At 36.0% G+C, this 23,883-nt stretch overlaps 1 protein-coding gene and 1 pseudogene across 6 annotated transcripts; one reads left to right on the top strand and one right to left on the bottom strand.

Annotated features, from left to right (window-relative positions):
- Positions 1-1,914: 1,914 nt before the first annotated feature.
- LOC110599645 lies at positions 1,915-21,261 on the bottom strand. Of its 6 annotated transcripts, XM_043950301.1 has the most exons (12): positions 20,745-21,261; positions 18,356-20,673; positions 17,943-18,182; positions 17,255-17,384; positions 16,871-17,050; positions 16,518-16,753; positions 16,366-16,447; positions 15,653-15,859; positions 14,935-15,170; positions 3,658-3,736; positions 3,450-3,587; positions 1,915-2,544 (listed from the first exon to the last, which is right to left on the bottom strand). In XM_043950301.1, the coding sequence occupies exons 2-12, from the start codon at positions 20,647-20,649 to the stop codon at positions 2,386-2,388; spliced, it is 3,981 nt and encodes a 1,326-aa protein (XP_043806236.1). In that variant the 5' UTR covers positions 20,650-20,673; positions 20,745-21,261; the 3' UTR covers positions 1,915-2,385. The 6 variants fall into 6 exon arrangements, with proteins under 6 accessions (XP_043806236.1, XP_043806234.1, XP_043806235.1 ...); XM_043950299.1 differs by having other exon boundaries at positions 18,356-21,261; XM_043950300.1 differs by having other exon boundaries at positions 3,450-3,578; positions 18,356-21,261.
- On the top strand, positions 20,966-22,666 carry LOC110599753 (annotated as a pseudogene).
- Positions 22,667-23,883: the final 1,217 nt, after the last annotated feature.

The following is a 23,883-nucleotide window of genomic DNA, read 5'->3' as shown; positions in this document are numbered from 1 at the left end:
TATGATCAATTATGTCTATGATTATATTATCAATTATCTCCTAAAATTATGTTAAGATTATACGAACTATGATAATATTACTCGCTTGATTAATTATAATTAGGGCAAAATATTCTCTCCAAATCCTGAAAAGGAAATAAGTCTTGTGCATTCTGAAAAGGAAACTATATGACTTGAGAAGATGGTTATCCAAATTCAAATTGGAAAAGGTGATGGTAATCCAAATCCAAACGGGAAACAGAGATCTATTTCTGCATAAATTCCAAAACAAACCCTTATTATCGTTGGCTTATAACTAAGGTTCCACTGCATGTCTCCTTCTTAAACTTGACACTAGCTATCACTGGATTCTCTCTATAGTTCATACAACTGCTCGTCTCTTTCAGAAAAAATATGGAATGTCCCAAAAGAGCCCAACATCATCAACCACGTCAGAGCTGGACTCGTTCTACAAATTCTGTTTCTGCATGGGAAAAAAGATTCTGCTTGGAGGTTGGAGGAATGCAGTGGAAATATTTCTTAAAAGCCAAGCGATACACATCACTATTTACCAATGTCATGGAATGGGAGGATTCAGCAGGCAAGGAATCTTTTCAACGGGCCAAGAGCAGGTTCTGGGCAAAAAATGGGGGCCTTCCATGCAAGTTCTTGCCTCTACCAAATCCTGATATGTACATTGATAAAATCGACTGGAACGCTAAACTCGACCCTCAACTTCTCGCGGAGTTGGAGGCAGCTCGAAGGCAAGTGGAGGAATATAAAGAAGAGAATGCTCCCGTTTTGCTGTCGGAAATAAGGGCAACAGGATGGGATGAAGATTGCGAAGAATGGCACAAACCCCTGGTAATAACAGGCATGATTGTGGGAGATAAAGAGAGTTCAGGAGATGACAAGAAAAATTGAATCGGACCCACAAATTGCAAGACAAGGAAAAATCATTATCTGGATGGGTATTGATCTTCAGGATTTGAGAAGTCAAGGTGGGAAGGATTTCAAGCAAAACCTGCACTGGAAGGGGTCATACAGGCGATGTCGATATAATTAGCGGATTAGTTAAATATTAGTTATCATGCATTCTGGTTTCTTCGAAATATGTGTTTTTCATTATACAAGGAAAATCCGATCAATTTACAAACTAGAAGGTCTGAAGATAGCTTTGTTCTTTGATCGGATTTTCCTTTTTTTGTTTTTTTTTGTTTGTCCTTATTGAATACATCAGCTTATATCGTTGAAACAAACACGTTTCGAAGAAAAATAGAATGCATGAATAATATTTGAGTGTTTTTTTTTTCCTTCCTGTGATTGTCGAATAGTTGCAGTTGGGATGTCATGATTTGCAGTCTTTTGGTAAATCAAGAGGAACCTATGATTTTTTAACAGGCGTAAGTGACCTGGTTTTTCTAGGCAGGCCTTCTTGAATTTTTTTTTAGTGTCATAGTAGGTATATTCCAGTTACTAGAAAGTAGAAATCAGTAGTTTACTAATATAAGGGTTTTCTTTTCTTTTTTTTTTTAACTTTCATGGTTTTTTTCATCCTTTAAAAGGAATGATTTTTTTTCTTTTTAAGTATTTGGAAGTTTAACAAATTTGTTTTCTCTACCCCACTAAAATAGAGGTTTTACGTTTGAACTAATAACGCCCATGATGGATATATACAACAGTTTTTTTTTTTTTTTAAGGAACTTAAAACTGAAAATATGAATTTCTAATAGAAAACTATAATTGATTTATTGAAATATTTCATTTACAAGATGATAGAATTAAATTAAAAATTAAAAAATATATATACTGTAATTTGTCGATTGCACCGTTAACATTACATCTGTACAAATGACCTGCACATTTACACACCTCCAGTAATAACTTCCTTCCTCATATCTCGTCAAAAAAAAAAAAAAAAAACATATATATTTCTCTTTTTCTATTTCTTTATTGTTTTTCTATTATCTTTTCCCTTTTTTCTCCTCAAATGAAAAATCCTAGTCCTCAAATTAACAAATTTCCACATCAAGTTTACAATCATCTGTCAAAATCACAATAGAAACCAATTTCTTTTTGCTATTCTTGGTGACAAAATCCTGTATGGGCGACAAAACACTAAACTTCACCAAAGCTTTCAAACATCATGCATCTGCTGCGTGTTGGTCGTCAATTCTCAAAATAGCTGAAGCAACTTCCCATATGCAAGACCCCTCGGTTGAAATTACATAAACACTGCAGCTAACATATCAAACCCATCTTTTACTTTCATCATAAATCTCAAAATTCTTACCATGCGTAGCATACACAATAGTCACTCTGGAACATGGAGATTCTTATCAAGCAAGCACACATGATTGCCATCAAGATCTCTTTGACCAAGCAGCTGGCTCTTCCGTTGGCGAGCTATCTTCCATATGATCTCCAAACCTCTCTCCACTGTCTTCTAGTGCCGCTTCTTTCAAACTGATAGTTCTGTGCATCTGTGTGTGTTCTGTATTTGCTGCTTCCATTGTGTTTCCTTTGGCAATTCATCCTCTCTTCTTCGAGATCATACTCTGAACGCTGCAAATAGATGACAATTGACAAAATAAACACCAAAAAGTTTCTAACAAAAACAACACGAAAGGAACAACAAAAGTTTAGCAGGCTGTTTAGCTAAGCAAACATGTTATGCTAAGGGCAGAAAGTCAAAGTAAAAGAAGATCATAAGTCAAATCTTAATCTTCAAGGGAGAACATGTGAACTCAGAAAAATGCAGGAAGGAGAACCATGTTCATTGATCTAAATATAAGAAGAAACCAATGAGGGATTATCAATGTGAAAGTGACAAAACGTGTAGAAGTAAGAATTACACAGGAAGGGGAACCAGAACGTGTATTGATCTACATATAAGAAATAAGAAAGTGATCCAAACAAGTAAAATTACAATAAAACATTTTTCTTCAAGGCATTTGAAAATGGCTGGTCCAAGGTAGTGAGAGTGCTGAGAGTTGTGTAAAATATAAGCAAGCAAGGGTATTATGTTTTGCTTGTGGGAGGGATACAAGAGTGAAGAATCCAGGGGGAAAAAGGAAAAAAACAACTGATGACAATTCTCCATAGTCCACAGTCTACACAATGTATTTTCTCAACTTGCATGGAAAATGGTAGACCTGATCAAAAGGCTGGTCCAGCCTGACCCTTGAGACCATGTGTTTAATGAAGCCAAACCATGTTAATGAAAGTAAACATTTTATTCATTAGGAAGGTCAGGCCTCAAGGGAAGTGACTCCCCAAACGCACCCCAGATGTTGACAGGCTTTGATTGGGCCAGACCAAGCTTTGGTGCAAGAAATTTGCTCAGTCGTTGCATTTTTGCAGGTGAGGCCAGAACAGATGTTCCAAAAAAAGAAAAACAAATAAAGGCAGATTGTACCAGTAAAAGAATGCAAAACCATAATGACTAGCATAGTAATAAAATTTAAGACCTTAGTAGGATCAGAAAGTACTGCATATGCCTCCCCAATTATTTTAAACAGTCTGTCCGCATGGTTGTGAATTTCTTCTCCCATCTCCTTCCAGAGCCCATCATCTCCATTCTCATTTCTTGCCAAGGACTGACCAGCCTACATCAATGAATTTATCAATGTGGGGAATCATGGTAAGATATGGCCATATAGCAGTATATGAATAAACCTTGTCAGGATGGTGCCTAAGTGCAGCTTTTCGATATGCCTTCTTAATTTCTGATGCTGAAGCAAAAGGTTCAACTCCCCTGCCATCAACATTTAAATATCTAATGGTTTTAAACCTCAACTTTGTTTATCTTAACCATCAGCAATTATTTAGCAACAAGACATTTTTAAAGCGAAGATAGCACATCATATTTACATGCTCGAACACAGATTTATATCATGCCTCATATATGTTGCTTTCCAAAATTATAGACAAACAAATAGATAAATAAGAATTATCATAAATCATATTTGTTGACTTATTTGCTGATTTTCTAGTGATATGATTTGATTTAATTACAGATTCTAGATATAAATTAGTATCCTTAATTATCTCTGTAATTATTTTGATTATTTGCTTTCTGTTTAGTTGTAATTCTTTGTATATAAATAGTCATGTAAATCACTTATAAAGATTAAGAGTGAAATACAAGAATACTTTAAAATCTTCATGGTATGAGATTTTTTTTCCTAATTTTAGGATTTAAATTCAATTTTTCCTCTTTAGGGTTTTTAAAACCCTAAATCTACCTTTTTGGTGCTGCCCTATCTAGGAGCCTTTTCTCATTTCACCGCCGCCACCAGCAGGGTCGCTGGCCAGCCGTCCAACTCCTACGCTAGAAAGCCACGCGCATGAGGCTCACGCGCCCTTCCTTCTCGGCACGTGAGACTCTGTCCGACGCTGCCCAGTCCACTCCGGCGCTGTTTCCGAACTCTTTCCGGCCATCCTGTGCCGCTACCTAGTCTCTTGGTGATTTGGTTGCGCTCTCTTATATATTCAACCTTGGGTACCTCCTATTCTTTCATGGTTCATTTGTTTTTATCATGGCAGAAGATAACCCTTGCAAATTAGTTCCGTAAAACTTGATGGCACCAATTATCTTGCTTGGTCAAGATCTTATTTGTTGTTTATCAAGACTAGAGGACTGTAAGGCTATGTCATCGATAATAAAAAGCAACCGGATGAGGGTGATCTAGATTTTTCTCAATGGAATTCGGATAATTATCTTGTTATAACATGATTACTTAACTTTATGCAACCTCATGTCTCTAAGTCCTTTACTTGATACTGTTACAAAGATATGAAAAATTTTGTCCTTAACTTATTCCAAGATTGGGAATGATGCCCAGATTTATGATATTCGAAATAAGATCCATAGTAAGGAGAAATTACTATCTCCCAAATTTATTTTGAACTGTGTGACTTATGGCAGGAACTTTGATTACTATCAGGACTTCCAGACAGACAGTGTTGAAATGTAGTCAAATTTCAGAGAATGATTGACAAGGAGCGGGTCTATGATTTTCTTGTAGGGTTGAATAACGAATATGATTCAATTCGGATTCAAGTGTTGGGGAAAAACCTTTTCCTTCATTAGAAGAGGCCCATGCCCATGTTAAATAAGAGGAAAGTTACCGACATGCTATGCTCTATATTATACCAGTTGAAAAGGCTGAGTTGGCTACTAGTTTGAGCACACCGCAACCTTTTAATTCTGAGAGAGATCATATGTATTGTGGGAAACCGAGACATACTAAGAAGACTTGCTGAAAGTTACATAGTCGTCTGTGGGGAGAAACGAAGTACCTTTAGAGCTTAAGCTAATTTAGCAGAAACTGTGGAGGAGCCCTTTAAGGAGACAACAACTATCGAGTTCCTTTCCCCGAATGAAATTCAGAGTCTCAAGCGCCTCCTGTCTCATATTGACACCTTTTCCTTTTCTGACACCACATCTAACATTGTAAAGTCAGGTGATACTTCCTCTCTTGATATTGTTCATGAATTATTGATTATGGTGCAAATAGACATATGACAGGCTCTTCTAAAAGACTTTCTAAATTATCTTTCTTTTCTAACTAAAGACAGTGTCAGAATTGCTAATGGCTCTTTTATTCCCATATCCGGAACAGGTTCTGTTATTTGTGCACCCAATGTTAAATTATTTGTCCTTCATATTCTCCGTTTTCCTGTCAATCTTTTATCTGTCAGTGCTATCACTAATGCTCTTAACTGTAGAATTAAAGTCTTTTCTGATCATTGTGTTATTTAGGATCTTCTCACAAGAAAGAGGATTGGCAATGGTAGACTGCATAATGACTTATATATGTTGGAAGGTTATCTAGGTTATCTGATATCTCAAGTCTGTTTTGGAGGAAATAAGAATTTCAATCAGTAAATAATACAGTGGCACAGGCAGTTAGTGCATCCATCATTTTTTATCTTATAAAAACTTTATCTTAGTTTATTTACTAGAACTCAGTTTGGTTCTTTATTTTATGATAATTGTGAGTATGCTAAGCACACTAGAACCTCCTATCCTTTGAGTCATAATAAAAGCCAAATTCCTTTTGTAATTATTCATTATGAGGTTTGGGAGCCTACTCAATCTATCTTCTTATCTGGTAATCGATGATTTGTCACTTTTATTGATTGTTGCACTCGAATGACTTGGGTATATTTGATTAACGCTAAAAGTAATGTCTTTTCTTGTTTTCAATCCTTTCACAAGATGATTTGTACTCAATTTGATACTAAGGTGAAAATTTTTAAAACTGACAATGGAAGAGAATACATGGATAGTAGGTTTTCTGCTTATTTAGAGTCCAATGGGATAGTACACCAATCAAGTTGTCTTTATACTAGTGCATAAAATGGCGTTGCTAAAAGGAAAAACATGCATCTATTAGAGGTAACTTGATCTCTTATGTTCATAATGAACCTACCCAAGCATATTAGAAGATACAGTCTTTGTATCTGCCTATCTTATCAATCAAATGCCCCTCAAGACCCTTGACTTTATGAGTTCTTTGAAGGTTCTACAAGGAAAGAATTCATGCATTGTTCCACCAAAAGTATTTTGGCGTGCTTGCTTTGTCATACTAGGACAGCTGGAAAGTTTGACCCCCCAGGCCTTTAAATGTGTGTTTGTTAAGTATTTTCCAATACAGAAGGGATACAAATGTTATCACCGTCCATCTAGAAAATACTTGGTCAGTATGGATGTGTTGACTAATATAAAAGATTCCTAATTAGGAGGATTCAGACCTTTAGAATCTTAATTAGGCTTGATTATAAGGATTTTATTCTTATTGTAAATATTCCTAATTTAGGTTGATTCTTTGTGTATAAATATTCAAATCTTATAAAGATCAATTCAATTGGAATAGAATTAAAAATTTCTTTCAAAATTCTTTATGGTATCAGAGTCTTGCCACTTTAATTGGCATAGGTTTCAAATCTGTAAAAAAAATTAGGATTAACTAATAGGTCAAGCTTTTAGACCACTATATCAAGGGAGTTATTTGACACCACCTGTACCATAAGAAAGCCCATCGAATCTCTGGCCTATCCCCAGCAACGCAACCCCGCTTCGAGCACGCGGGTCCTCATGCACCGCCACAACATTCTGTGTCTCCTTTCACGCGCCGGCGCGTGAGCCTTTCTCCGACGTCCTTTTCAGTCGGCTCTCCTTTTCGGCCCTCTTTCTGGCATGTCGCGCCTCTAACTGCCCTGTTCCGTGACTGGATTCTTCTTTGAGTTTTTTAAGGTGACTTGGTCGTTCTTGCCTCTGTGTTGCTGGCCCCTTTTTATCTTTAAAATATCAGATAAAAAAGGTACTACTGGAGGTGATGCACGTGTTTTTTATATTGCTCCATAGATTATTGATTCTGGTGCAAATAGACAAATGACGAGTTCCTCTAAAAGTTTACTTAATTACCTTCTGTGTCTACAAAAGAGTACAGTCAGAATAGCCGATGGTTCTTTTATTCCTGTCTCTGGAACTGGATCGATTGTTTGTACTTCCAATATTAAGCTATCCTCTGTTCTCCATGTTCCTCTTGTCCTGTTAATCTTTTATCTGTCAGTGCTCTTACCAAAACTCTTAACTGTAAAATTGAGTTTTTTTTCCTAATCATTGTGTCATTCAGGACCTTCAAACTGGAAAGAAGATTGTCTATGGTAGATTGCACGATGACTTATATATGTTGGAAAGGAATCTGGGTTTGAATTCACCTCGGACTCTTTTTAGAAGAAATCAGAATGTCAACCAGGAAATCATACAGTGGCATTGATGATTAAGACACTCATCCTTCTTTGTTTTAGATAAACTTTATCCTGATTTATTTTTCAAGGCTAAATGTGGTTCTTTAGTTTGTGATGCTTGTGAGTATACTAAGCATACAAAAACCTCTTGTCTCTCCCGTAATAATAAGAGTACGATCCTTTTTTGATCATCTATCCTGACGTTTGGAGACCTACTCAAATGGTCTCATTATCTAGTAATCATTGATTTGTTACTTTTATTGATTGTTGCACTCGCATGACTTAGGTTTATTTAATAAAGGCAAAGAGTGATGTAGTTTCTTGCTTTCAATTTTTTCACAAGATGATTTGTACTCAATTTGATGCTAAGATAAAAGTTTTGAGAACTGATAATAGTATAGTGTATATGGATGGCCGTTTCTTAGCTTATATGGAGTTTAATGGGATACTGCATCAAATTAGTTGTCCTTACACTAGTGCCCAAAACGGTATTGCTGAAAGAAAAAATAGACACCTGTTGGAAGTAGCCCGATCTCTCTTTTTCACTATGAACTTTCTAAAAACCTATTGGGGAGATGAAGTCTTAACTGCAGCTTATCTCATTAATAGAATGTCTCTAAAATCTCTTGCCTTTAAAAGCCCTTTAGAGGTGCTACAAGAGAAAAATGCTTATATTGTTCCACCAAAGGTATTTGGATACATGTGTTTTGTTCATATTAGAACAGGTGGAAAGCTCGATCCAAGGTCTCTTAAATGTGGGTTTTTGGGTACTCTTCCACACAGAAAGGTTACAAGTGCTACCACCCTTCATATAGAAAATATTTTGTCAGTATGGACGTTACATTTAGAGAGTTTGAACCTTACTTTTGTACTACTCCATCACCTTTTCAGGGGGAGAACAATGACGGAGAAGAGATGATTCCTAGTTCTATAACTCTAGAGCGTTTTACTCTAAAGGAGACTATTATATAGGGGGAGACTATTGGTGATCAGAAAAAGATAATTGGGCGTTTAGATAAATTAGATTTAAGGAGATACTCAAGAAGAGACAACAGAAGCAAAAAAAGCCATTGTGCAGCCTAGTCAATGTCATGAATTTTCCTTTTCTTCATCTAGTGAGTCATTCCTAAATCTTAAGCCCATTGATATTCTAAATAAACCAATTGCTCAAAGAAAAGGAGTTAGATCTTGCACAAAGCACTCTATTTCTAACTTTGTCTCTTATGATTTTTTGTCTTTATCCTATAGAGTTTTTTCCTTGTCTATTTCCTCTGTGTCTAACCCACAAAATTGGAAGAAAGCCCTCAAAAATTCTAATTGAAAGGGAGCAATAATTGAAAAAATGAAAGCCTTGACTAAAAATTAGACCTAGGAGTTGATGTCTCTTCTACCTGGAAAAAAATCTGTTGGCTGCAAATGAGTTCACTGTAAAACACAAAGCAGATGAATCAATTGAAAGATTCAAGACCGGACTAATTGCTAAAAGATACACTCAAACCTATGGAGTGGATTATTAGGAGACATTTGTCCTTGTTGCCAAAATGAACTCAATCAAAGTATTGTTCTGCCAATCTGGATCGAGTCTTGCAACAATTTCACGTGAAAAATGCATTTCTCCACGGAGACTTGGAGGAGGAAGTGTATATAGAAATCCCTCCTAGATTTGCTAATAAAAAAACACAAGGAAAGGTGTGCAAGTTAAAAAAAAGCTTTGTATGGGTTGAAGCAGTTATCCAGAACTTGGTTTGATCGATTTAGTAGAGCTATGATTTCTTTTAGTTATCAACAGAGCAATGCTGACCATACTCTATTTATCGAACATCAAAAAGGGTAAAATTACTCTTTTCATAGTCTATGTTGATGTCATAATAATGACATGGGATGACACTGAAGAGATGAATCGGCTGAAAAAACTTTTGGCTCAAGAGTTCGAAATTAAAGATTTAGGAAAACTTCAATATTTCCTTGAAATCGAGGCTGCTATATGAAAGAAGGAAATTTTTATTTCTCAGAGAAAATACATTATGGATCTTTTGAAAGAAACTGGTATGTTAGGCTGCAAACTAGCAGAAACTCCCATTGAGAGCTCTTAAATTTGGGGCAGGCCTAACTCACCCCAAAAGCTAGCTCAAGGGGGAGGAGTGCCTATGGCCCATATAAGGGGCACATTACCCCTTTCCACAACCGATGTGGGATTCAACACACCCCCTCACGTCTAGAATTTTACTGGTGTTTGACATATTTATGGAAGGCCCAACATCGGATAGAGAGGCTCTGATACCATCTTAAATTTGGGCCAAGCCTAACTCACCCCAAAAGTTAGCTCGAGGGAGAGGAGTGCCTATGGCCCATATAAGGAGCACATTACCCTTTTCCACAACCGATGTGGGATTCAACAAGAGCAATCACAAGATACAAGCAGGGTTGGTGAATGAATGGATATTGACAGATATCATAGGTTGTTAGACAGACTGATTTATCTTTCGCATACTCGACCAGACATGGCATATCCAATTAGCTTAGACAGTCAGTTTATGCATGATCCTTGCGAGTCTCACATGAAAGCTGTTTTTCGCATTTTGCGATACTTGAAGTCTGCTCTTGGAAAATGTCTCCTATTCTCTAAATACGGTCATTTTCGCATACATGCATTCACAGATGTAGATTGGACTGGATCCCTTCATGATAGAAGGTCAACTAGTGGTTACTGCACACTTGTGGGAGAAACCTTGTCACTTGAAAAAGTAAAAAAGCAAAGTGTTGTTGCTCCATCAAGTGCTGAGGCGGAATATAGAGCGATGGCACAAGGTGTTTGTGAATTCCTACGGTTGTAGAGAGGTGTTCGTGAATTCCCATGGTTGCAGAGATTGTTAGAGGAATTAAAATGGTTGGAGATGGACAAACTCCTATTGTACTGTGACAATAAAACTGCCATCAGTATAGCTCACAATCCGGTTCAACATGATCGAACGAAGTACATAGAGATTGATCAACACTTCATTAAAAAGAAGTTAATAAATGATGTCTTAAGGTTAGATCATGTGATTTTCGATGAACAGATAGCTGATGTGTTTACCAAAGGTCTCAGTAACAAGACTCATCACATGTTGGTTTGCAAGTTGGGCATGTGTGATATCTATGCACTAACTTGAAGGAGAGTGTTGATCAACATAAAAGGTTCCTAATTAGGAGGATTCAGATCTTTGGAATCCTAATTAGGCTTGATTATAAGATTTGATTATAAGAACTTTATTTTTATTGTAAATATTCCTAATTTAGGTTAATTCTGTGTATAAATATTCAAACCTTGCAAAGATCAATTCAATTGGAATAGAATTAAAAATTCCTCCCAAAATTCTGAAGGAATAGAATTAAAAATTCCTCCCAAAATTCTTCAGGATGTTACCTTCAGAGAAACTGAACCCTACTTCAGTACTTCCCACTTACCTCTTCAGGAGGAGAATACTGAGCAAAAAAAAGCGATCCCGAATTCTGTGATTCTAAATGATATAGTTCAGAGGAAGAGTTCTAGTAGACAGGGGGAGACGTCTAATCAAGGAGAGAAAATTGAACGATTGTACAAGCTAGATTTGAGGAGGCATTCGAGAAGAGACAAGGCAAAAGAAGCCATTATGCAACCTACTCAGAGTCAAGAATTTTCTTTTGGTAAATTATCCACAACTCTTGAATGCTCCAATGATTTAGATAATCCTATTGCACAAAGAAAATATATCAGACCTTGTACCAAACACTCTATTTTTAACTTTATTTTTTATGAATTTTTGTCTTCCTTCTATAAAACTTTTGCCTTGTCTATTTCCTCTATGTCTATTCTACAGGATTGAAAGGAAACTCTCACAAATCTTAAATGGAAGGCAGCAATATTGAAGAGATGAAAGCAGTGGCAAAAAATGAGACATGAGAGTTTGTCTCTCTCCCACTTGGGAAGAAACTCGTTGACTGTAAGTGGGTATTCACAGTGAAACACAAAGCTAATAGCACAATTGGATGATTTAAAGCCAGATTGGTTACTAAAGGTTTTATCCAAACCTATGGAGCAGATTATTAATAGATATTTGCCTTAGTTGCAAAAATGAACTCAATCAGAGTCATGTTATCTTGTGCAGCCAACTTGGACTGGGACTTAAGATGTGAAGAATACATTCCTCCATGGAGATTTAGAGGAAGAAGTGTTCATGGAGATCTCTCCTAGGTTTTCTTATGAAAAGACACAAGGAAAGGTGTGCAAATTGAAAAATATTTTATATGGGCTAAAACAATCTCCCAGAGTTTGGTTTGACAGGTTTAGCAGAGTTATGATGCCCTTTGATTACCAACAGAGCAATGCTGATCACTCTCTGTTCATTAAACATCACAAGGGTAAGATCACCCTTTTTATTGTATATGTTGATGATATAGTGGTGATAGCTTATGACAAAGAGGAAATGACTCAACTAAAAAGGTAGTTGGCTCAAGAATTTGAAATCAAAGATCTAAAGTTTCAATATTCCTAGATATTGAGATGGCCAAATCAGAAAAAGGATCTTTATATTTCAAATAAGGTACATTCTGAATCTTTTGAAAGAAATTGATATTTAGAATGTAAACCAGCAGAATCTCTCATTGAAAGTAATCACAAGATGCAAGCAAGAACTGGTGAGTCCATGGATATTAAAAGATACCAAAGATTGATAGGGAGGTTGATTTATCTCTCACACACTCAATCGGATATAACCTATGTTGTTAGTGTAGTCAGGCAATTCATGCATGACCCTCGCGAGACTCGTATGCAGATTGTCCTTCGCACCTTGAGAGACCTACAGTCTGCGCCCAGGGAAGGGCTTCTTTACTCTAAATGTGATCACCTCCGAGTCGAAATTTTCACAGATGAAGATTGGGCAAGATCTCTTAATGACAGGAGATTCACCTTTGGTTACTGTATAATTGTGAGAGGGAACCTTATCACCTGGAGGAGTAAAAAAAAGAGTTGTTGCTCGGTTAAGTGCTGAAGCAGAATACAGAACAATGGCTCAGGGCGTGTGTGAACTTTTATAGTTGTAGAAATTATTTGAGGAACTGAGGTTGTCCGAGAGAGACAAGATAACTTTGTATTGTGACAACAAACTGCCATCGGTATAGCACAAAATCCAGTTCAACATGACTGAACGAAACACATTGAGATTGATCAGCACTTCATTAAAGAAAAATTAAGAAACGATGTCTTGAGCTTAGTTCACGTGACTTGTACCGAGCAACTTGTGAATGTGTTTACTAAAGAGCTTGACAATAGAACCTACCATAATCTGATTTGTAAGTTGGGCATGGACGACATCTATGCACCAACTTGAGAGGAGTATTGACTTATTTGTTGATTTCTAGTGATATAATTTGATTTAATTACAGATTCTAAGCATAAATTAGGATCCTTAATTATCTCTGTAATTATTTTGATTAATTGCTTTTTATTAGTTGTAATTCTTTATGTATAAATAGTCATGTAAATCACTTATAAAGATTAAGAATGAAATACAAGAATACTCTAAAATCCTCCAAAATTCTCGAGTATTCCTAGCATTTTTCACTTAAAATTTGATAAATTATATTTTAGTCTCTAAATTTTATCATAATTAATGGATTAGTCTCTCTATTTTTAAAATCGAACACTTAAATTCTTGTATTTTAAAACTGTTCAAATTAGAGGTCCCTCCGTTAATTAATCTGTTAGTTCAATGTTTTAAAACTTGGTCAAAGGAAAGAATGTTTTTTTCTTCTCAAAAATACCCTTTCCTTCACAACTCTTAACACTTTCCATTTGAAATTGGTTTCCCCTTCCTTTATTTTCTTGGACTTTCTCTGGAAAAATAAATTTCTCAATCTCTATATCCTTTATTCTCAATCACCAATTCTGATTCTCAAATATTTTATTCTCATTTCTCCTCCATCTTTTTAACTGTTTATATTGCTCTAGCCCACTTACCATGCTTCCTTCCAAATTTTTCACTTGATGATGATCGCTAATGTAATAGATCTAGCCACAAGGGCAACATGCAACACAGCTAACACCATCTTCTCCATTACGGGCAAAAAAATTGAAAATAAGATGAAACACCGAATCTTGCACCCTTATTTGTGGAAATTATATTTGTATATGGATTTTTGAGTAGCGAGAGAAGGAAATTGGTGTTGAGAGGAAAAAGATTTGATTATCAGGACGATGGAATTGGTGATGTTGCAAAGAAAAAGATTTTCAGTTGTTGTGGAGCAGTTTAAGAAAGATGGAAAAACTAATTGGACTGTTATTGATGTCATTAAGGTGTTGGGTTTTAGTCATTTAGTTTCTCCATAATTATTATGTATTATTGCTCTTTAAGTGTTTACTGGTGCTTTTGATTTGAAGGAGAATTGTACAAGCACCATCATTCCATCTTTATTTGATGAGGTATGGAGATTAGAAAATATAGGAATGATGAGACTTTCGATAAACGATTGAAATGGGAAAATATTAACATTGTGAAGGATTTTCTATCATTGACAATCTGGATTTTAGTTATTATTAGGGATTGAATTGTATTATAAAATAATAATTGAAGGAGTAAGATGTTTAAAATTTCTTGAATTTAATTAAATGATGTAATTTATGTTTCTTTAACATCTCAAAATTAAATAAAGGTAATAAAGACTTTTCTTACTCATGTAACGGCAGCCTTTTTGAAAAAGTGGATGGAAGGACCACTTGTTGGATAGAATAAATATACACGGATTTAAGTGTTTACATTTAAAAATAGAAAGACTGATCCGTTGATTAAGCAAAAATTCAAGAACTAAAGTATTATTTACCTCTTAAAATTTTGTTATAAACATCCCATATTTTAAAGCTTGAAAAGCTAAGCAGTTTGTTCCAAAGTAAAACAAGTTAATCTCAACTATTTATCCAGGACCAGGAATCAAGAGAACAACCTCAATGACAGTTTTCTCAGTACTAATTGTTCTCAAATTAATACCAGCATAAATTATGAGTTAAAAGATGCTAAACTTCAAAATAACACCTAGATGACCATATCACATTGCGTTTCAATGAGCTGAAAAACTCTATAGAATAATGCCTTCAGATCCTTAGCTATATTTTCAATTAAAAATGATATGCATCATAAAAAGGTGAGAACATATAAAACTTGCTAGATAAAAATGACTTACAAAATGAGGTACATATCCAGAGGAACCTCCTTTCTGGATTCTTCTTCGACTGTTGAAAGACGCATGCGAGCTTGTCTTAGATCATTTGGCAAGTTTCCCATTCTATCAGATGATCCAAACTGATTGGTTTTCTCCTCTAATTGCTTAGTGAGAAGAGCTACAAGTCTATGAAGATCAGTAGCAGCTTGCCCATAATCCCTAATCATCTCATATAAAGTTGATCTTCTAGAAAGTGCCTATTGAAGCATGGATCAACTTGAATAATTAAGTAAATTTAATAAACTTCAAGCTATATCTTCTGATTTCAGCCTATGCAGAGTTATTCTTTCAGAGTTTCAGTTGTTTGGCACATCAGCCTGTGAGCCAGCTATAGCTTTAAGAGAACTATTATAGGCCTCCATCTAGAAGTTCTAATGTTTTAACCAAGAACATCAGTTAAAAAATTCACCACTATTAGCATTTAGGTGAAAAAGTATGGCTGCTTATGCACATTCAAAAGAAAAAGGGCAAACTTTAATGTTAAGCAAGTCTGATCCTACAGCCAAATTAAGTTGCATTTTAAAATTACAATTTCAAATACGAAAACAGTAGCAGGTTTACACATCAACAAGTGAGTTCAATCATAATTGCAAATCCCCTTTCCCTCATTAACGTAAGGTTCAAACCTTCAGATATTAAGTTGTCAAACAGCCAAAAAAGAATCAGTTCAGTGTAAAACCTTCAGATAATTTCCATCAAGAGCTATTGCTAGGCTGCAGTCTGCAATAGCATCAGTAATTTGGCCCAATGCTTTGTATGCAGCAGCTCGATTGCAGAAACAAATAGCTGCAAAAGGACGTGACTCTATATTGCATGACAGGGCAGCAGTATAATGCTCAATGGCTTCCGAATGCTTTCCTGCTTGAAATGCTTCATTTCCAGCAGCCTACAAGTGAGAATAACAAATAAAACTCAAAATAATGAAGTAAAGAAATCACCTGCAGGGAATGTCTTTAAACATTTAAGGTTTTAACTATCTAATAAGAAATTAAGTTCAGATCATTCTATCAAATGCTTTAAACATTTGTCAAAATCTTGCCTTCCCCTATTTTCTGAATATCCAATTTATCGACCCCTGATATGTCTTTACAACACAGTTGAATTGATTAGTACTTTCACTCTGTGGTTAGAATGAAGTGCCTCTACAATGTAGCACTTGTAGTCTAAAATCTTCATGCAGAAAATGATGAATAGTTCAATAAAAAAACTTGGGCAAAACAGGATTGTGTTCCACTCTTCCTTCAGAGGATAACTGATCTAACATCCATCCAACACAAGCATGTTGAACACATAATGTACAGACAAAGCAATTTTGATGCCATGAGATAATACATAAAGGCACTTCAAACACTACATCATCCATCAGAAAGAAAATTCATAGCAGTCCTGTACCTTATGGTGTAAGAGTTCTCGTACAGTGGAAGCTAAGGGTAGTAATGATTCCATTAACTTGTTAGCACTCCTGGACAAATCACTGAAGAAACAGTACTTGTATCAAACTGGAAAATTAAAATCAAAAGTTATTCCATATGAGGATGGAGTACCTTTTAGCAATGAGTTCCTCTTGCTTTTCTAGCCAACCAGAACCCTCCTCCAGCTTTCCCAGATAGTAGTAGGATTTGAAAATCAGGTGGGTGCGCCAGAGAGAAAAGGAGTTCTTCATAAGTTCACTACTATCCAGATCTGCTGATAGGCAATCAGCCTCTATTAGAGAAGAATTTTGTTTAGCAGAATCAAAAGTCCTCTCACATAGCTGAATTACTTCATCATACTTGCGCAGCTGCAAGATTATACAAAAGTTACATAATTCCAAATAGCTTTTGGTGCTAAAATAGGAACCAAAAGTCTTCCGATCACGCGAAAAAAGTTTCCAAGCACAAGTAGAACAAACACAAACCAGGAACAGGGATGTTGCTTTCATTTCAAGTAATGTTTCTGAGAATGGACTTATAGTTGAAGCCTCTAAAATTAGTTCCAAAGCACTCCCTGCATCACCAGAAGTTTTCCTTTGCAAAAGTTCAGCAGAGTGTTGCAAGCATTCTGACACTTTCTGCCAGTCAGGACCAGAAAAGGAAAACTGATCAGGCAGAGAACCAATGGACAATAAATCAGAAGTTCATACATGCATGGCACTTATCATTAAATTTGACCATCTCCATCTACATGCATTCTCTTCATCTTTAATATATAATATATATACAGACCATTAGATACTTACTTGATTTAAGGACAAACTACCAACATCCTATTTCTGAAAAATAAGAGAGAAAACAATGAGCACCTGCGCCTTTTGTAGTCCTTCAGAGGCTTCAACTGCAATTTTTCTGTCCACACAGATATCACTTCCTATCTGCAAGCACTTCTTGAAATACTGTGATGCATCTTCAACTTCACCCAGGGCCAGGTAACAACTTAACAAGAAAAATTATAACAAGAAACAATACTTGGTCAATATTAAACCCCCACCAAAATGAACTCACACAATATTGCAATGCAACGAGATTGCACCATGCAAAGAAATGAGTACACCTGAAAGAATAAATTATATTATTGCAGTTTGGAACTTTCTGTTAGTTGTTTTAGAGATCTTTATGGCCCAAACATATTAATTTTCCTAAGGACAAATTTTAATTGCCTTCACTCACATACCAGTCAGACCTTGAGTAGTTAGATCAGACATGGAGAAGTATAACTTCAAATAAAACCATTTGTATAATTTATTTACAACAACAAATTTACTACTTGACAGCACAAACCCTGAATTGCTAATGCAACTCAATTGAGCCAACTTCACAAAATTTGGAAGAGAACAAAGGTATTAATAACAATATAGTATTTATCAAATTCTAAAGCAGAAAACCAGTGCAGTAAAATTAAAATAGCACTCATGCGGATCAAAAATAAACAATATTATCATCAACTAACTCCAAATAAAAGTAACAGAAACAACCAGCAGGGAGAAAAATTACTTTGCAGCTCTAACTTGCACCCTGATAAAATTGGGATCAATTTCAGCCGCCATTTTACAATCTCTAAGTGCATCTCTCATTCTTCCAAGAGACATTCGTGTTGCTGCACGGTTGCTATAGCACAACATCAATGCCCTAAGACTGCTTCTAGATGTCTCACTTTTAGAAACACAATTTATCCCTTGTGTGTAATAATCCTCTGCTTTAGACGTATCTCCACATGTATACCGTTGGTTTCCCCTAAAGAAAAAGTTAAGAACATAATAGGCTCAATGCTGAAAGACCAATGAGGACACTCGATGTTTACAAAATCAAATGGCTAGCTAGCACCAACTGTAATGTGGCAATATGATAAGAAGATAGTCCAAATCAAACACTTTATGAACAAATGATAAGTCATATTGAACTATTACCTTAATCGCCATTTTTCACATGCTTCCTGAGCTGCAACAGATGCAGCAGAAGTTAAATCAGATTCCTGTTTCATCTCCTGTCCTCTAAGCCCCTCAGAATTATCTCCAATCATGTGGAATGGAGTGGATAGATCTACTTTCTTGCCATGAGTTGGGGACAACGGCAATGAAGCACCAGAGATTGGAGTAACCTCTGAAATTGAGGATGGATAAGAAACTTTTGCATTTGGGCTGCAAATATAGGAAGTATTACCAACTTTAACCCAAGTCTTCGTTTTATGCTGACAGTTTGATGATGATGTAGCAGCAGTAGCAGCAGCAAATGTGAAACAAGAACCACCTATATCCTCAGAACTTGCAGAAGAACCAAATTGAAACCTGACATCACTATATTGTCCCTCCATATTTGTACTAAAATTGGCTCCATTTTCTTCTGAAGTAACCACAATATCATTGACAAAATCTATCTCTACATTTGCAGATTTCAGGCTTTCTGCTCCAGCCCTTGATAAGGGATCTTCTGGAGGATTTTCAGCAACAATACCTTTATCAGAACAGTAACCAGAACCTTCCTTTTTTGTTTCTCTGAATTGCACATACTCTTCATTTATTTCCATTTTTTCTGTTGCAACAATCAAATCTTCATCTATGGTACCATTTACAGCTGATGGTTGTGAATTAGTTGATGGACATTGGTTATCAAGACTGAAAGACTCCTCTGATGCCACAGAAGTTTCCCTAGAAAATTGAGTATCAGACAACGGATCCTGATATGGAGACACATCCATTGGTGAATTAGGTTCAGACGACTCTGGGATTTCGTGAGAACCACTTTCCCTTGAAACAAAATCTTGTCCAGGCCATAGATGGACTTTGGTAGGTTGCTTCAACTTTCCCCGTTTCTTCTTTACTTTTGAGTCTTTAAATTTCGCACTGATTTCCACTTTCTGATTTAAGCCAGAGAATACATTTCCTTTCAGATTTGGTGTTTTGAATTCAACAAAGGGTGATCCAACACCTTCTTGCTTGCTTGTAAAAATAAGCCCATCTCTTTTCTCCTCTCTACCTGTAGGTGGCAATCCAAAAGCACACCCACCAGGCAAACCACTGGGTGAGAATGAAGACGATGGTCCTGCAACTCCACTTGGTCGTGTATCAACTTTTGGCTGGTCAGAAGTAACTTGGTCACCACTTGCTTCCTTACCCTGCAACCCTCCCTTGAAAGTAAATTCAGTATGAACCGAGTTACCAGAATCATGGAACTTACTATCACCTCCATTTCCAGTTTGCATATCCTCTGTTTGGGTTCGAGAAGATGAAAATCCAATATCTGTTTGACCAGAAGATTCTCGTATTGCACTAGCAAGGTTCAACTTGCTCTCCATCTCATTCAACAGTATGTTTTCTGTTTCTCTACCCACATGATTCCTAGTGCCTTTCCTGCCTCCAGATGCAAAACTGTCCTTCTCATAGGTCTTATTATCAATGTCATTAGCATCCAAAGAGTCCTTTATTTTTAAATTCTTAATCTGATCAGGAAGTGCATTATCCAAGCGACCAACAAATGATTTGCTAGTATTAGTTTTGAAACCAGGCTTTTTTGCTTCATCGGCACCGGAGATGCTGCTACCACCACCGAAATCTCCTCTCTCTTTAATAGTCAATTCCTTCTTCAAGTCATCTGGTAGCTTTAATCCCGCACTTTTGCCAAAGGAAGTGGTCACATTGTCTCCACTACAGAGCCCAAATTTGGCAATATCATTTGCTGTTAGTTTTGTTCTTTGATCAACAACTTTCTCAATCTCATTATCATCAAGGGTCAACCTCTTCATATTATCATCAACGCTGGAACTCTTATCGCTACCAAACACAAAATCACTTCTATGGCTTGCATTTAAGTTATTATTCCCGAACACATTTCCGCTCCCAGTTCTCACATTTTTCATCTGTTCAATGACTTGGTTCTCCACATTCAACTTTCCCGAATCTGAATCGCCACCAAAACTACTTTTACCATTTCCAAAAACAAATGACTCCTTCCCACCGCCACCAAATCCAAATGCACTGGACTTTGAAACATCCTGCTCAGCGTGCGGGGATACAGGTTGAAACGGATTAAAACCGGGACAGGCACAGGTGTCAGCTGGGGATTTGAAATTCTGGGAATTCGACTGCCTTCTCAATTTCACCAATCTCGGCTTGGGGCGAGGCTTTCCCGATGAGCTCAAATTCTGGGCATTTGAGCTTGAATTTGAAAACCCAGAATTTAAATCACCAAAATTTGATGGATTCATGGAGATTTGTATTGGTGGTGGTGGCTGTTCAAATTGAGAATCCGAATATAAATAAGAGGCAACAAAAGAAGACAAAAGAGGAAGAGAAATCTGACCGTTAAGATTTGGATTTTGCACGGGAGCTCCGGTGTCTACCAACGCCGGCGACATGTCAATGTGGGTGTCATGAAATCAGAAATCAGCGGGGAATAGAAAGTGGTGATCAAAGGATTGTGGGTGGGACAATGATGGGGATTGAAGAGGGGGTAATAAATAAAGGTGTGGGCTTTGGTTTCAATAATTGAGAGAAAAATAGAGAGATTTGAACGGCATGAACATGGCTGCGTATTCCTCTTATCTGAAGGAACGGAGAAAGAGAGAGAGATGGGTCACTGTTTCACGGGGTTGTGATGCTTCTCTTTTCGCCATTGTCATGTGCTTCTTCTCTGATCGTTTTCGTTAAACTTTACCATTTCAGATTAATTTCTTTTTTCTTTCCATCTATGATTTTCCACAAGATCAGATTATTTTCCTTTTCTTATTTTTTTATTTTCTAAATCATTTATCAAAAACAGATTGTTCTGGTCTTTGTTTCTTATATAAAATTTTAAGCTTTATATTAAATAAAACTTTAACATATCAAACATCCTATTTAAAAAAAAAAATGTACACATGTCCACTGAAAGTAATATTAGTATAAGAGCTAAAACATTAAAAATAATAAAATTAGATAATGCTATTATTAAAACATTATTATTATTATTATTATTATAGATGTTTTTTTTGGTAAGATTATTATTATAGATGTTCTTACAGCAAAATGTTAGAATTTGATAAAGAGATATTTTGTAATAGGAAGTAGCCAAACTTCACAGTAATCCTAAGATGGGTTTTGTATTTTTGCAGAAATGGATAAGTTTCAAACCGCTTTAACTTGCAGATAATAGAAGCCGTCATGTACATGTGATCCTTGAATTTGGATGCTACACTTCTCCATTCATTAACGCCGTCGTCACCTTAACTCCTTTCCCATTCCTTGTACATAGGGCTCATCCTTGGTGTCTGTAATGACATCTTTCGATCAGCCGCAGCAACTTGCCTCCAAAACAACGTTGTAGCCTATGAATCTGATGTCAAATTCTGATTATTGATGTATGAAATGAAGTGCTACGTCTTACCAGCAACCAACAGTGTTCACAATACAGCAGTATCAGCTAATTTACAAGGCCAAATTAAGGTTTCAACAGCAATAGACACAATTTTGTTGGGCATAACATACCCTCCATCAACTGCTGGTTCATACATAAAACCAATCATCAACTTCCTAGCCACAAATGGTTCACCACTTTAGCTATGCTAATAATCCACAAAAGTATTTGTGGTATCAGAATCTGTTTGATGCATAGTCGGACTCTCTCTGCTCTGAGAAGGCAGGCAGCCCCAATTTGTATGTTGTTGTATCGGAGTATGCGGGCACCTAAGACAGAGACTTGATCAATCATGTAAAGCAAGGGACTCCCAAGAAGTCAGGACAGGCCGTAGAAACATACTTGCTCTCAGTGTTTGATCAGAACCTAAAAGAAGAATGAATTGAGCAACATCTTGGTCCCTTTCTTCCAAATAAACAGACCAAATACCAAGTTACTTTTGCCTGAAATACATAACTTCTCAGAATAAGGTTCAGTTTTAGCAAAAAGGTGATTAATTAAGCACCTGCTCCTTTTCTCCAATTCCCTTCTTCTTTTGTATGATCTTCCTTTTATATGCTTTGTATCATCTTCCGAAAAAAGTTTAAGACTTTTCGTGAGGATCACACTACGTCGCTAATAATGGCGAACGGAGGTGATTTACCGCTAACGCTGAACAATATAAGTTTTAGTGACGTCTTTTGAAAATAATAGTTGAAAGCTAATTTTTCTAAATAGCATAAATTAGTGACAGATTAATTTTGTCCTGAATGGATTATCGATGGATTAATGCGAATCAGCAAGCATGCTGTATTAAATCTTACATTTTTTTTTTAAGGAAAAGGCTGAAATCTGAAAGATGTGAATTTTTCATTTACTTACTCTTGAAGTCTGAAAAATTCATGATATCAACTCTTCGTTTGCATGAAGACGAGAAACTTTCGTTTAATTGGTTTTGGGGTTTCATGATATCAACTCTTTGTTTTTATTGAATTCCTCTCTATAGATGAAATGAGAAAATTATTTTCTTTTATTAACTAGGAAGTGAAATTAATGCAGAATATAAATGTCTAAATTTTACAGGGAAAAAAAAAAAAAAAAAAACATAAGATTACCAAGACTATTCTATTCCCTGGAATTTTCAGACAACAGAGCATTGTATTCATCTCTCAGGCTATTGTATTTCACACTCAAGTTCTTGAAAGATTCTTTCTTCTCCTCTGAAACTTCCTTCTTCCTCTTCTTCTTCAAATGAAGCTTCACAGACTCGATTTGGCTTCTCAGTTCTTGAATCTTTCTGGTCTTCTCCTCGTGCTGTTTCTGTAGAGTTTCTAACTCTGATGCCTTCTGGCCTACATTTCCAAACAATCAAAATATTGACTGTAAATGATAACTGAAATTTAATTGCTAATTGTTTTATATGATTGAAACAGTGGAAAGATTTAACAGGAAATGGAGAATAAGAACAAAAACATATATGGTACCTGATGATCTGTAAGAACTACCACAGCTACCTTCCATGCTCTGCTACCTTAAAAAACAGGACATTGGAAGTATTGTAATAATAATACTCTGTTTCTGATCTACCTACTTGCTTAACAATATATTTTGTTCTTACATTTGTAGAATCCATTAATTAACTTCATTTGTAGAATTTCAAGAAATTCTCAAACGTAGAATCAAAGGCACAAGTTAGAATGCCATTTATCTTACTAATTGATAGAAGAATTTTAGTAATAAAAAAGAAAGAAACAATGATAGTTAAAGAGATGAAGTCATGAAATTACCTGTTAATAAATGAACTCTATATGTTTGTGTTAGTGAAGGGAAATCTCATCTTGCGTATGGCTGGTTGATATTGTAAAATAGACAAAAACAATGAATGGAGAGCTCATGGTTTTTAAGACAGGCCCCATGCAATAGCCTATCTAGAGCATGTGCCCAACGTGTTGAAATGGGGACCCTTTAAGAGACACATAGCCTACATGTCAATCCAGAGGCCTCCATTTGGAAGTTGGAAACTACAATACTCAACAAGGTTAAGTATACTACTCCATATTTGGTGTAT

Source organism: Manihot esculenta, chromosome 14, assembly GCF_001659605.2.
Source record: "Manihot esculenta cultivar AM560-2 chromosome 14, M.esculenta_v8, whole genome shotgun sequence".
NCBI classification, from domain to species: domain Eukaryota; kingdom Viridiplantae; phylum Streptophyta; class Magnoliopsida; order Malpighiales; family Euphorbiaceae; genus Manihot; species Manihot esculenta.
This window is presented reverse-complemented; position numbering and strand designations above follow the sequence as displayed.

Excerpts from the sequence above, each read along its gene's own strand:
- LOC110599645 (XM_043950299.1), bottom strand. The coding sequence starts at position 20,799 with ATGTCGCCGGCGTTGGTAGACACCGGAGCTCCCGTGCAAAATCCAAAT. Across the intron at positions 16,448-16,517 it reads GAGGAACTCATTGCTAAAAG|TGATTTGTCCAGGAGTGCTA; the intron begins GTACTCCATCCT and ends CTGTTTCTTCAG. Across the intron at positions 15,171-15,652 it reads TTGATGGAAATTATCTGAAG|GCACTTTCTAGAAGATCAAC; the intron begins GTTTTACACTGA and ends ATGCTTCAATAG.